General features: G+C 35.7%; 1 protein-coding gene across 1 annotated transcript in view; it reads right to left on the reverse strand.

The window, feature by feature from the left end:
* The window catches only part of IPO11 (importin 11), an 82,544-nt gene that overhangs the window by 40,110 nt on the left and 29,553 nt on the right, over positions 1-12,881 (reverse strand). Inside the window, exons 15-22 of the mRNA XM_040089751.2 lie at positions 11,982-12,072; positions 10,480-10,527; positions 9,743-9,848; positions 5,811-5,937; positions 3,809-3,842; positions 3,585-3,625; positions 2,391-2,507; positions 935-1,048 (exon numbers count right to left, since the gene is read on the reverse strand). Coding sequence (XP_039945685.1) covers positions 935-1,048; positions 2,391-2,507; positions 3,585-3,625; positions 3,809-3,842; positions 5,811-5,937; positions 9,743-9,848; positions 10,480-10,527; positions 11,982-12,072 — 678 coding nt within the window. The remainder of the gene's footprint in view (positions 1-934; positions 1,049-2,390; positions 2,508-3,584; positions 3,626-3,808; positions 3,843-5,810; positions 5,938-9,742; positions 9,849-10,479; positions 10,528-11,981; positions 12,073-12,881) is intronic.

The following is a 12,881-nucleotide window of genomic DNA, read 5'->3' on the forward strand; positions in this document are numbered from 1 at the left end:
GCCAAATGACTAAAAGCTGAATGTTTTATAGGTCAAGAAACGAATTACTCTTTGGTTCTTATCATTTACAAAATCATTTGACATAATCTAATATTCAGGAGAAGGGTTTGCTTTTATAGCTACACAAAGACTGCCAGACTGATGACAGTGATTCAGTTTTTAAATTATCCATAAAACTTTAGAACAATGAAGAGTAAATTGGGAACTAATGCCAATTACTGAAGAGCACTACAAAATATTGTAATATTACTATTTAAGAGAACTGAGGTTAGCGGAATGCTGAATTTGCAGAATTCCTGCATTTAGATAATGGAAAATTTAAAATTATTTGATATTTCTACATTGCAGCTTCTTTGTGGATTATCTACGTACTTAAGCAAGCATACCTTAAAAGAAAAAGATTCTTCTACAAATCTGTCTCATCTTTTTGTATCTATCTACACCAAGAGATACACCTTTTGCAAAAAAAACCCCTCATATTTTAGTTTCCATATGGGACAGAAAGAAGAATTTCCACTATTTGCTTATGGAAAAATATCTATTTCCTCTTCATTTGAAATTATTCAACTTTGGAAAGAAGCTTTAAGTTCTCCTTCTATATTAATAGTTGTCATTTCATTTCCAATTTCTCACCACTGTTAACCTCTACAATGCCATCCTTTTAAGTCATGCATTTCCACAAGTTCAAGACTGCCTGTATATTAAGTCTGTTCCTGTACAGACACTGTCTTAGGAGCATCTGTCTTGGTCTCTGCTAGCCCTATTACACTTCCTTTGAGATGCAGCAGGGGTTGGAGGTGGTGTGGCATACAGGCTGTACTGAAGAACTACGTAATACCACAGGTTCTGCAGGCAGTTTAACCATGTACTGTTTTTATCATCAAGAAAAAACTTAGGAGGTACCGACAACGTTTATGTGACTCAGATTCCTTACCTGGACGAGATGGATTAGGGTGGTTAGAATGGCACATCGTAGCATATTGTGCTCCTCGCTCTGCTTCCAAAGGAGCGGTAAATACTGAACCAAACATCCTACATATGGTCGAATCTAAAGTTCAGAACACAAAATTGCTTTCTTAGTATGTGAAACAAGATCAATAATTTATCCCAAGCAAAGTTCCTGGAAAATATAGGAGCTGATTTTGTCCCAGTAAAAATACAGTTTGGTTAAATCTTTCTAAAACACCGTATTCCTTACTCTGTGACTGAAGTCACTTCTGATTGCAGAGTAGTTTGAAAAAAACCACACTACTTATGGTGAGATTTGTGTACAGCAATCAAGCTTATCTAGTAAACAGGTCACAAAAAATATTTAAAACTTGATACACAGAGATACTTTCATATCAATTTTCATATACTTCACTTAGACAGGATTCCCAAACAACAGTATTCTTTAAGACCAGAAACAGTCCCAGGGAGGGAAAAAAAAAAAAGTGTTGAATAATCTCTGGAGTCACCCAGCCTTTGAGAAGGAGACAAGACTATGTAACTTTCAGAGATTTGTTTTAGACTATATTTTTTTTCTGTAATGGTCTTCAACACTAAAAGGTTAATCAATTTGTCTTTAAAAGGATTAATTAGGAATTTACCTAAACATATTCAAGGGTCCTTTCTCAATTTGTTTTTAATGCTGCTTCTCTAAACTGCAGGGAAATCTGCTGTCAGGTTGACTTTTTCCATAAGGGACAATTATGAAAGCTTCATCTGGCTCTCAGACAAGATTACTCATAGAAAGATGAGATAACTCAAAGACATGTATTATCTCTGTCCTTAATACAGTAAAACAAACAAAATCCACCACAACAAAACCTGAGACAAAAGCAGTCAACTATTCATTGTTTAATTCTGCAAAACCATCTTCAAAACCTTTTTGTAAAAGCTGAAGCACATACTTTAACACTGAAGTACTGGGAATTCATAATGTGAATTTGAAACCTGTCATGTAGTTAAGAAGAGTGCTATAGAGGCAACTCTGATCCATATCAGTATCAACAAGAAATTACAGATTTAACTGCACATTCCCTATGAGTGCAAAGCATTTTTTCCCAAAACTGTCTTTTTAAATATGTAATATAGATTAAAATACTAGTTCAGATTCAAGAGAATTAGAATAAATCACAACTAAAAAAAAAATTCCAAGAAATGTCATAAGATTTAAAAATCCTTCAGTACACTAAAAGCTGACTCAATAGAAAAACTACACAATAACTTAAGAAAAGTAAGTTAACATTTACACAAAAGATAAATGAGAATTGGAAAGAGGACCAAGTAATGCCAACAGTGCACACATCTCTGACAACAACCACCAGTCTATTAATTGATGACATTTTCCTTCCACTACAAGTCCTTCTCTGTTTCAGCTAAAACTGAAATATATATTAAAAAAATACCTGCATATTGACTCTCTCAATCACACAGGACAGAACATGAAGAACGTGCATTTTGGTATCACACTGTGTTACTTCCTGAAGCAGCTGAAAGAGCAGTGTAAACATGGACTCCAGGTACTAAAAGAAAAATAAAGAACTACAGATTAGACCATCAAAAATGTAACTGGTCACATGAAGTGGTAATTTTTCTGTATGCTTAAAAATCTAAGATATATATAAACTTTGAGAAACACTTACGAAGTGTGCAAAATATTACTCTTTCACTTGGAAAAAAGCACATTACCCCATCATTGCCTAAGCGAGGTAAAAAAATTTAGATATACTCCTACATACCAGTTCAAACATGACCAATTTGAATGTATGCCATTTTCAAGTTTTGTAAGTGTAAATATGATTTCACATATTTAGGCAAAAGAAGCTGTCTCCCCAGAAGGAGCACTTTGTTAAGAGTCAAATCAAAGGTACAGTCTTCCAGCTTTTGGTCTAGTAGATAAAAGTTAAATATTGAACTGAAAAAGACATCTTAGAAAATTCCAGTGTTTACAGTCTAGATGCACTCTGCATTTTTGGTTTGTTTGTTCTCAAGTTAGTTGAAATTAATATGGAAGTCAAAATGAAATGAGAAAAAACACCTGCTAAGTTTGAGTGACCAAAATAAAACTTTGTTGTACTTATGTCTTTCCACTGTTTACTTAATGACAACAGTAATGACCATGGTATAGAAAACAAATATACGAGAACCAGAAAGTAGAGCCTTTTAAAAGGCACTACTATAATGACACACTTGTATGTAATACTTCCAAGAAGCAGCAAGTTGGAAAGCACTGCGTGAAACAGGCGTGTGGGAAAGCCACAGTGGTGGAGATGTATTTGTTAGATACAGTTTTATTATTTTCTTATCATAAAGAAACTCATTATCTGGCAACACACAGAGCCAGAGCTCTGTATTATAGAGTTATATAGCACTGAACACACTGCTATGAAGTTGTAAAAGCATAATACTAAAATGTATCTACACTAGCAACCTTAACAGCAGCAGTGTGAGGATATATTTTGGTCTGTGAAGACTGAACATACAATACAAACACGCACATCAATTATTAAACAATGTCGTTCAAAATGAAATTGGAAAATATTTTTTCCTGCTTTTCTTCATGGATTTATCTACTACTCAGAATATATAAATGCTCTTACTGGTAAGAACTGGTCAGTTCTGAACTCGAAATCATCTACAGGTAAATAAACATTAAGGAAAAATAAAATACAGACTGCAGACAGATAGCAAGACTCAAATGAGCAAGTATTTCATGGACACTCCAAAAATACAACATGAAGAATTTGGTAGTAAATATAAAGTTGATTGTTTTCCAGTAACTCAGAATTAAGAGCTAATCGAACAGCTTTTCAGAGAAGGATATTTAACTTCAGTGTCGTAGCTGTCTCAATACGGACCTGAAAGACAAAAGTCAAGAAGCATCATGCATGCATCCATTAAATGTTTTGATCACCCACAGAATACCCGAAAATATGAAATCACTTGATGTTTTAGCAATTGAATAATTCTCTGTGTTCTATCATCCTCTAATAAATGTAGTTAGTTCATTTTCATTCACTTTCATTTTAGTATCCTTTACATTTTATTTGTCATTGCTAAAGTAATAGAAATTGAAAAAGCTACTCAGGCAAAACCTTCAAGGATAAGAAATAATTAAACAAGAAGGTATCTATCTAGACTGTGATAAAAACTCTCACAATAGAGGAGGAGTTTTACTTGGAATTATCTCATAGCTTACTGTCAGCTGAGAAGATCAGAATCAAATAAGCTCAACAAGTCAGACTGTTCTCCCTGCAGATACTTAGAATGCATTAAATAAAAACAGCTGACAGAGAAACATACCCTGCTCTGCTAAAGCTGTCTGGAATCACAGAAATTATTATTATGACTGGCAGATACTAATATGTACCTACCAAACTAGCAAATTGTATTTATTGGGCTTTTTTGTGGGCTGATATCCAGTTTATTTTAAAATAAAAACAAAATAAACAATAGTAAAACCAGCATCTCAGCTCCATCTCACCTGATGGTAAACTGAAATTTTAGCTTAAAACAATAGATTTGTACTCAAGCAGTTTAGCAACCAATGCCATTTATCATATCCTGTTAGCAGGTTACTTTAATGCCTAAATAATCATAAAATCACAGAATCATTATGGATGTAAAAGACCTTTCAGACCATCTAGTCTAACTGTCAAACCAGCACCACCATTACTAAACCATGTCCCCAGCTGCCACATCCACACATTATCGAAACATTTCCTGGTGATTCCACCTGTTCCAATGCCTGACATCTCCTTCCATGCATAAATTTTTCTCAATGTCCAACCTGAACCTCACTTGGTACAGTTTGAGGCCTATTCTTCTGATTCTGTCACTGGCTGCCAAGGAGAAGAGACAGCCAGTGACAGAACAAGAGCCTCCTTCCAGGTATCTGTAGAGAGTGACAAGGTCACCCCTGAGCCTCCTTTTCTCCAGGCTTAACACCCCCAGCTCCCTCAGCTGCTCCTCACAGCACTGGTGCTCCAGACCCTTCCCCAGCTCCGCTGCCCTTCTCTGCACTCACTCCACACCTCAGTGTCTTTCTTGCACTGAGGGCCCAGACCTGGACACAGCGCTCGAGGTGTGGCCTCACCAGTGCCCAGCACAGGGGGACAATCCCTGCCCTGCTCCTGCTGGCCACACCATTGCTGATCCAGGCCAGGATGCCATTGCCCTTCTTGGCCCCCTGGGCACACCCTGGCTCACGCTCAGCTGCTGGCACCAGCACCCCCAGGTCCTTTCCAGCCACTCTGTCCCAGCCTGTGGAGCTGCCTGGGGCTGCTGTGACCCAAGGGCAGGACCCGGCCCTGGGCCTTGTTGAACCTCACACCATCGGCCTCAGCCCATGGATCCAGCCTGGGCAGATCCCTCTGCAGAGCCTGCCTGAACTCCAGCAGATCAACACTCCCACCCTGCAAACTCGCTTGATCAATGCTGTATAGTAAAGGGACTAGTCACAAAATAACTCTGTTCTATCTACACAAAGTATCCATTAATTTATAAATGACTGTAAGACATTTCATAGTTTATTCCTGTAAAAAACAGATTGTTGCTCTCGGAATTCATATTCCCACCAAAGTCATCACTTAATGAACATCTTTAGGCTCCATTTAATGTCTTACAGTACAGTAATGACATTACTGTTCAGCATCTCCACAATTAAACATCAAATCTTCCCAAGGATTTATCTTTTGCAAGACACAACAGACTTCAAAGCATGATGTTACAAAATTCTCAATCAAGTCTACACTAATTGAAGTATTTCCATTTCATCTGCGGTTACAACAAACGTGTAGTCCAAAAGATTAGTTATTTACACTTACCACTAAGTCACGGTCTTGAAGCAAGTTACGAATTGCTTCATATAGAACAGGTCTCAAGTCTGATTTGAATTTTACAGAAATCCACTGTCCAATCAGCCATATTACTCGTCGGCGTATTGGTTTATACCTTTAAAAGTAGGAGGAAAAAAAATGCACTTGTTAACTCATTACACTAATTGTAACAGAATGAAAAAGAAAGGCAAGAATCATGATGAAAATATTACTGACCAAAAAAATTAAAATATTTAGTTTGTCAAGAGCAAAAACCTTTTCCCTTAAAATTCTTCACAAGGAGGCTCAGGAAAAAACAGCTAGTCTGAAAAAGATAATTTTCACCCTAAATGACTGAATCTTGAATGTCTCCCTAGAGATATAGTTCATTCTGCACACAGCACACCAATTTCAAAAAAGAAAAAAGGAAAAAAAAAAGTTGCATTTATTACTGCAATCATGGTATCTACTGTTTTCATTATAGTTCCCAGCAAGTCCCTGGACATTCTGTTTATGCCCAAAACATTTAAGTCAGATACAATTTAAAAACACAAACTTAAGGACTGCACTACAGCAACTGTCAGAGTAATTCACCTCATCAGCCCAAAACTATTCTAAAACAGACATTACCTAATCTTGTGCTAGTGCCACGACAAGGGTACAAATCAAACAGCTTTAGAGTTGATGGGAAGAACAAACCAGAACAATGATTGGGAAAAGCATTTGACAGAACTGCTATTTCTTTCCACTGTCCAGATAACTCAGATTTCTATGTTTAATTTACAGACGTATAAAGTTAAGAAAAATTAACCATATTTAGAGAATTTTAACTAATATATTGTTATCATAAATGTATTTTTTACTTGATGAATTACTGCCTTGTAAGCCTTCAAGAAGCCATTTAAACTGAAGTTATTGAGGTTTCTCCGCATTTAATAATTATGTTTTATTAAAGATTCCCATAACTATAAGACTATAAACAAAGAACATCTTCAGAGAACATGAATGTTGTGGAAATGGCATATATAAAGCAATTCATTAGTTTGGAATATGTATCTAATGAGGAATAACAGTCCAGTGTTGCTTGATGTTTACTGAGTGACAGTGAAGCAGGAATAATGTATGCTGAAGCACGACTTACACCAAACATTGACTTATTAATGCACCCTTTGATTTGTTCAAGAAGCTGTGAAGATACAACATTTTCTACTCTTAGAAGGCCTGTATCGGACATTTAACCTGGTAAACATCAGAGTTATTTAAAAAACTACGTGATTTTCTTGAAATTTGAGTTGGGTAGTTTTCAAACCAGTATCACATAAAGAAAAGTTTTAAATGACATGACATAAGTACATAACTGTCTGCTGAAAGCAAAGATTTTCAGGTCTGGTGGTATCTATTATTCAAGACGTACATCCTATCTCTGCATCTCTGTATCATTTTTCTCTCTCTCCATGGCAGAGAAAATACAGCATGTTATTGAGATTTTTTGGGGTAGGTGCGTGTTTGGGTTTTGTCTGGGTTGGGTTTTTTAATCGGAAGTTTCTCACAGATCCTCATTTTTGAGGTCCTACTTTTTCTACATCCACAACTTCTGGGAAAAGCTCACCTCAGAAGATTAGCTTTTCAAAAAAGGGCATACAGTGACTGAGCATAGCTTCACCACTGAGCCTAGTGGACCAAAATCTCACACGGGAAAAGTGACCATATTCCAAAATAAGGCAACCATTGCTGCTTTAGTCATAGGACAGTACCCTTAAGCAGTCTGGTATGCACCAGATATTCAAGTCAAAAGTATCTTACTTTTTCTCTCAGCAGGAAGTGTTGCTTTACTAATGAGTTATTGCCAAAAAAAAAAAAAAAGTATTCAGTACTACTTTCATATTATGGAAAAGTTTCTCATTAATCAGTACAAAACTAAGCATCATGGCAAGTGATAAATTTGGCAGTGCACTATTTCTAGAAGTCTTTTAGAACTTTTTAAATTAATTCCTCTATTGCTATGGTCATGGTTGATGGGTTTACTGCCAACAGGTAACGAAACTTTCAGAGAAAACAAAGCACTGCAAACTCCAGGCACACTGCTGAGCAACACATAGGTTTGTGTTTGCAAACATCAGCCAGTTCTGAACAGGCATACTAGTCAGCATGGGACATTCTGTGGGACATCAGAGGATACCCTCCAACCCACTTTACCTGAACTGCACACGTATTCCCAAAGCTGCTGTTAAAGCGGCACTTCATTCAAGCCACTAACACTGCCTTCCCTTACTGGGACCTGGTGATCGCCAATGACGAAGACAGTAAAAGCAGTTCAAGAAAACAGGGCTTCAAAATTCCAGACAACTTCTACTGCAAGCTTCTGTCCCCACAGGAATTTCATCCTGGGGTATCATGTCAACCAAATGGTTAGATCAGGTGTCTTCCTGAATGTAATACAATTGTATCAACAACACAAAACTTGTCAGTTTTACTTAAGCTATAGGGGCGAATAGCATAAAAAATGCCAGAGCCAGGATGTGATGGGAAGATCATGGCAGCTTTATTTAGAAACTGCTGCTGGTGGAGCACAACAGCAAATTCACAATCCTATACAAAATCGCCCTTTTTTTTCCTGCTTTTCTGACATTTAGCCTAATCATTAGAATACTTGGCCACTTGTAAATAGTAAGTGAAATCTTAGTAAAAAATAGTCTAATGAGAAGAAGAATAAAAACATTAGGAGACAGCAGGTAAACAACTCTGGCAATCATTCTCTGACACTAACATAAGGTTATACATCCAAAAGTAATTAATTTTTTCAAAGCCCACTGTAGTGGAAAGAAGCATTTTTCTATTTTAATTTCCACTCTACAGGAAACTGAACTCTCTTTGTAAATAGAGCATTTGGAAATAAATGAGCTAACTAGTGACCCACTATGGGAAATAATTTACAATTTATAGTAGCTCCTAAGGGTGTAAGGAAACAAATTAGTTCATGTTTCCCATAAAAATTGCCACTAGTAAGATGAATTGCAAATGTACAAGAAAAACACAGTAACAGTCTTCAAAGGACACTGAGGTCACTGCTAATGACTGTTGAGAAAAAAAGAACATACTTATTTACAGTCAACTGCTGATTTGAACTTGTCTGATAAGGATTAGCATGCACAACAGTGGTCACTGTCCTTCCCCTGGGGAAAGAGTGTGCTTGAGGGAAAGGGAGGAACAGTGTCTTCCAGATATTTATGAAGAGCGACAGCTCAGTCTGTACTGAGATGCCAAAAATGATCTTTCAAAATACCCCATGATATCCCCACTAAAAAATAGGAGGTACTCATGTGAAGGCCATCCAAGTGAGAGGGACCTTGGTGAGAAGGAAACATCACAGCAGACGGACTGTGTAAAATTCTTCATGTAGAACAAGCTGCAATCATTGACACTTTACAATACAAACCAAAGCCTTACTTCCCCTCTTTATTGCAGCAAAATGACAGAATTACAGACAGCTTGTTATTTAAACTTAAAAAGAAGTACAAATCACTGTCTTGGCTAAACTAGAGTTTTACAGGGACGGATTTCCATAGATTTCAGTTGGACTTTGTTGCCTAGAGGACTCCAGGGTCTCTGGAGACCTAAATATCTTTTTTTAAATGAGCAAAGGTGGTTATCCTGAGAAGGTTTAGTCAACTCTAATGTATGCAAGAAGTCAGATAATGCACTTTTACCGAACCCTGGAAGTACTCACCACACAGTAATTTACACATGAACTGTCAAGAAGACTGTCACTTCTGTGAGTGCTATCAGTTATCTGTATGCATTTCATACTCCTCCTTATTTAGTGGGTATGTTTCAAGGCCGAGTATTTTTCAACTTGGCGATTACTAGGCATTATATCTTATCAGATTTGTACCAGCAGTTTGTATTTAAATGATGAAGGCATAACAAACCGAAGTGTTTACCTGTCATGAGAAACCTGTAGTTCTGCTAATAGTTGATTTTTAAACCATTGATCAAAATCCACACTATCAAATAGTTCATAAGCAGCCAGTCCAACCGCATTATACACTGGGGAAAAACAATAGTTATGCTTACTGTTTGCTTAAATGTTATTTTTTTGATACTAAATAATCAGATTAATTTTATATTCAAACCACATTTTTGTAACCTGAACATAACAAAGAAAACAAAACTAAAGCATATCTTTCTTTAAAAAGTTTTATCAGATCATCGTGAAAGGAACTCTTGTGGAAATTATTAGTAAAAGAAAGACACTACAGAAGAAAGATTAAATTCTTGAAAATAGCCAAAAGAACAATGAGGATTTTATTCTATCATCAAGGACAGTTCCATAAGAAACAATTATTTTCTTCTGCCATAAAATCTCCTCACTTGTAAAACTGACTGAGTATCTCCATGAGAAATACTGAAGGTCATTTACTTGGCACGGTAGAAAGAACAAGACAGTAAAGAAGATTGCTTGTTTCAGAAAAAAAGCCAAAAACCAGTGTATATTTGCATAAACATTTCCAAAAGTGAAGGCCAACATCAGTGAAAGGAGAATTCAGACTTAGGTCCCGCTTTACAAATGACTTTAAAAAAATCTTGCAAATTCTTCATGCAATTTTTAAGAAGTAAAATAAAACACATAGACAAAATAGGCTCTGTTATTTCAAAAATAAAGTAAAACTTAACTTACCAGCGTCTTTAATCAGTATAGCATTGGTATTTTCCATGTTGGTAGATCCTACAAGCCAAAGTAAAAATAAATAAAAATGTGTCATTAAAAATGAAATGCAAGCAACTTTGCACTTAAATGTTTTACGAAAGGAAGACATGAATTAAGACAGCTTCCAGTGCTTTTAGTCAATTTACAAGTTCAATCATTTCAGGTTTTATACTTTGTCCAGTGAATATATCAAAATCAAATCTCTGCTTTAACACCCTGTTTCTGACTTACTTCTTTGGATATGAACATTTTTAACAACATATACATAAATCAGAAGCCAGTATTTTAAATGAGCAGACTCAAAACCTGCCAACTGCTGACAACCACACAGTACACATCAAAAAGGGTCCTAGACCTACTTCCCTCATTTTTTTATATATGCGTGCCTAAAAGTAAATATTTTCTGAAGTTTTTAGAATTAATGGATTCTTCATATCATTTAGTACTTCAACAGTGAATCTCAATTTGAAAACATGAAGAGCAGACGAAAATTGCTATGGGCCCCAGTAGAATTAAAAAAGTACAGATAAACTTTTTAACATCATAGTATTAACTTCAGTAATTTTTAGAAAACAAAAACACATTAACTGTTAACCCTATTATTATAAGGAATCATTTACTACTCCCCATACCACAAGCCATCCCAAAACACACACACATGAAGTACTGTATGAACAGATTTTGTGAAGTCAGAAACCACTCTCAGAAAATAAGTATTTATTTTTAATAGAATGTAATGTTCCTTTCTGCTATGTTCAAATACAAAGTATTGTAACTAATATTATCAACTAAGACAACTGAGGAAATCAACCTGAGCTGAAATGATTGGGGAAAAAAATGCCACTCTCACTTATTATCCTTCCTAGCCATTATAAAACTTAGTTTGGGGGCAAAGAATCATAAAATAAAACAAAGAAAATATGAATCACTCCTTAACCTATTAATAACTCAGTGATCTTACAGAAAATCCATAAATTTTTAAAGAATTCTTCAGATTTGGAAAGTCATCTAGACTCTCCAAAATGACAGCGTAACTTAAACTTTTTCTTTTAAAGTTTTTTCTCCCTCCAAGATTTTGGCAGAGACACAGCATAAACTGCCTTGCAACTTTTGAACAATAAGTGTCCAACTCAAAACAACCCAAAGAATTCATTAAGCTTGTGGACCACTCCCAAGAAAGCCTGAAACCACATGAAATTAGAATTGCTACAACATTTGTCAATCATCTAGAATAGTTACAACGAAAACCAAAGAGCCTTTAGGACTTCCTCCTCCTAGATACACAACGCACTCCATTATGGGAGGTTTAGAAAAAATTTTAGCATATTAACATGTCCTTTCAAAAATACAGACAGAATGCACTATATAAAATTACATGTTACAAGGTCAAATTGCTTAATAGTTGACAAGAGTATGTTATGAATGTAAACAATTCTGCATTTTATACTTCCTTGATTTTTTAAACAACATACCTTGCAGACTGTGAACCATTTCTAAAAGAACTGGCGTAAGAGTCTGATTATATTCATGAAAAATATCAATAAAAAGAACTTCTGTGCATGGCTGAAAAATTAAAACATCTGGTTAGAATCTATTAAAATAAAGGCAATTAAAATACATTTTATGCTAAATCATATTGAAGTTCACAATTTAAAACACAATATATAGTAGCAAAATTAATATTGTAAGAGATACCACTCTTTCTACTTCACATTGTGCTTAACTCTAGCACACTTGATGGTTTTATCTACGTCAACCATTTCTGGGGCAGAAGGACAATGAATCTGTGGAGTGAAACAGCTGGTGACCACACTGTAGGTATGTCACAGGTTGTTTTTGCATTGGCTAATTGGCTCTAGGTCAGGGACTTGGATTGAACACCCTTTTACAACCAGAACATCCTATACGCACCACGCTGGCTGTTTTAGTTTTATATAATAAAAGTAATCCATCAAATAAACTTTGAGATCTCTCTGCAAAGCAAACCACAGCAGTTACAATTGGGAGATACACTACAACAGCAGACCTCTGATCTGAACTAAATTAAGTAATATAATAACTAATTAATGAATATAATTAACTAATAAAGATGCATCTGGAACTTGCTTCACTCATCATGTCTGCTAACAAAGCCGTATGTGGTCACATCAGTTATCAGTTTAAAAAAGAGACAGCTTCTGCTGGCTTTAACCGGATGCTACATAACTCAAATGCAGAAGCAAACTCATTTTCCCCCTAAAATATGAAGTGCATAGATTTCTGTGTATTTCGGTAAGTTTGAACACTGATAATGAATGAAGTTAAACTTTACTAAATCTGAAGAAACATAAGGACTTTTTTTTCAAATATTATCCATCTCGGTTATAAAACAG

Source organism: Hirundo rustica, chromosome Z, assembly GCF_015227805.2.
Source record: "Hirundo rustica isolate bHirRus1 chromosome Z, bHirRus1.pri.v3, whole genome shotgun sequence".
NCBI classification, from domain to species: domain Eukaryota; kingdom Metazoa; phylum Chordata; class Aves; order Passeriformes; family Hirundinidae; genus Hirundo; species Hirundo rustica.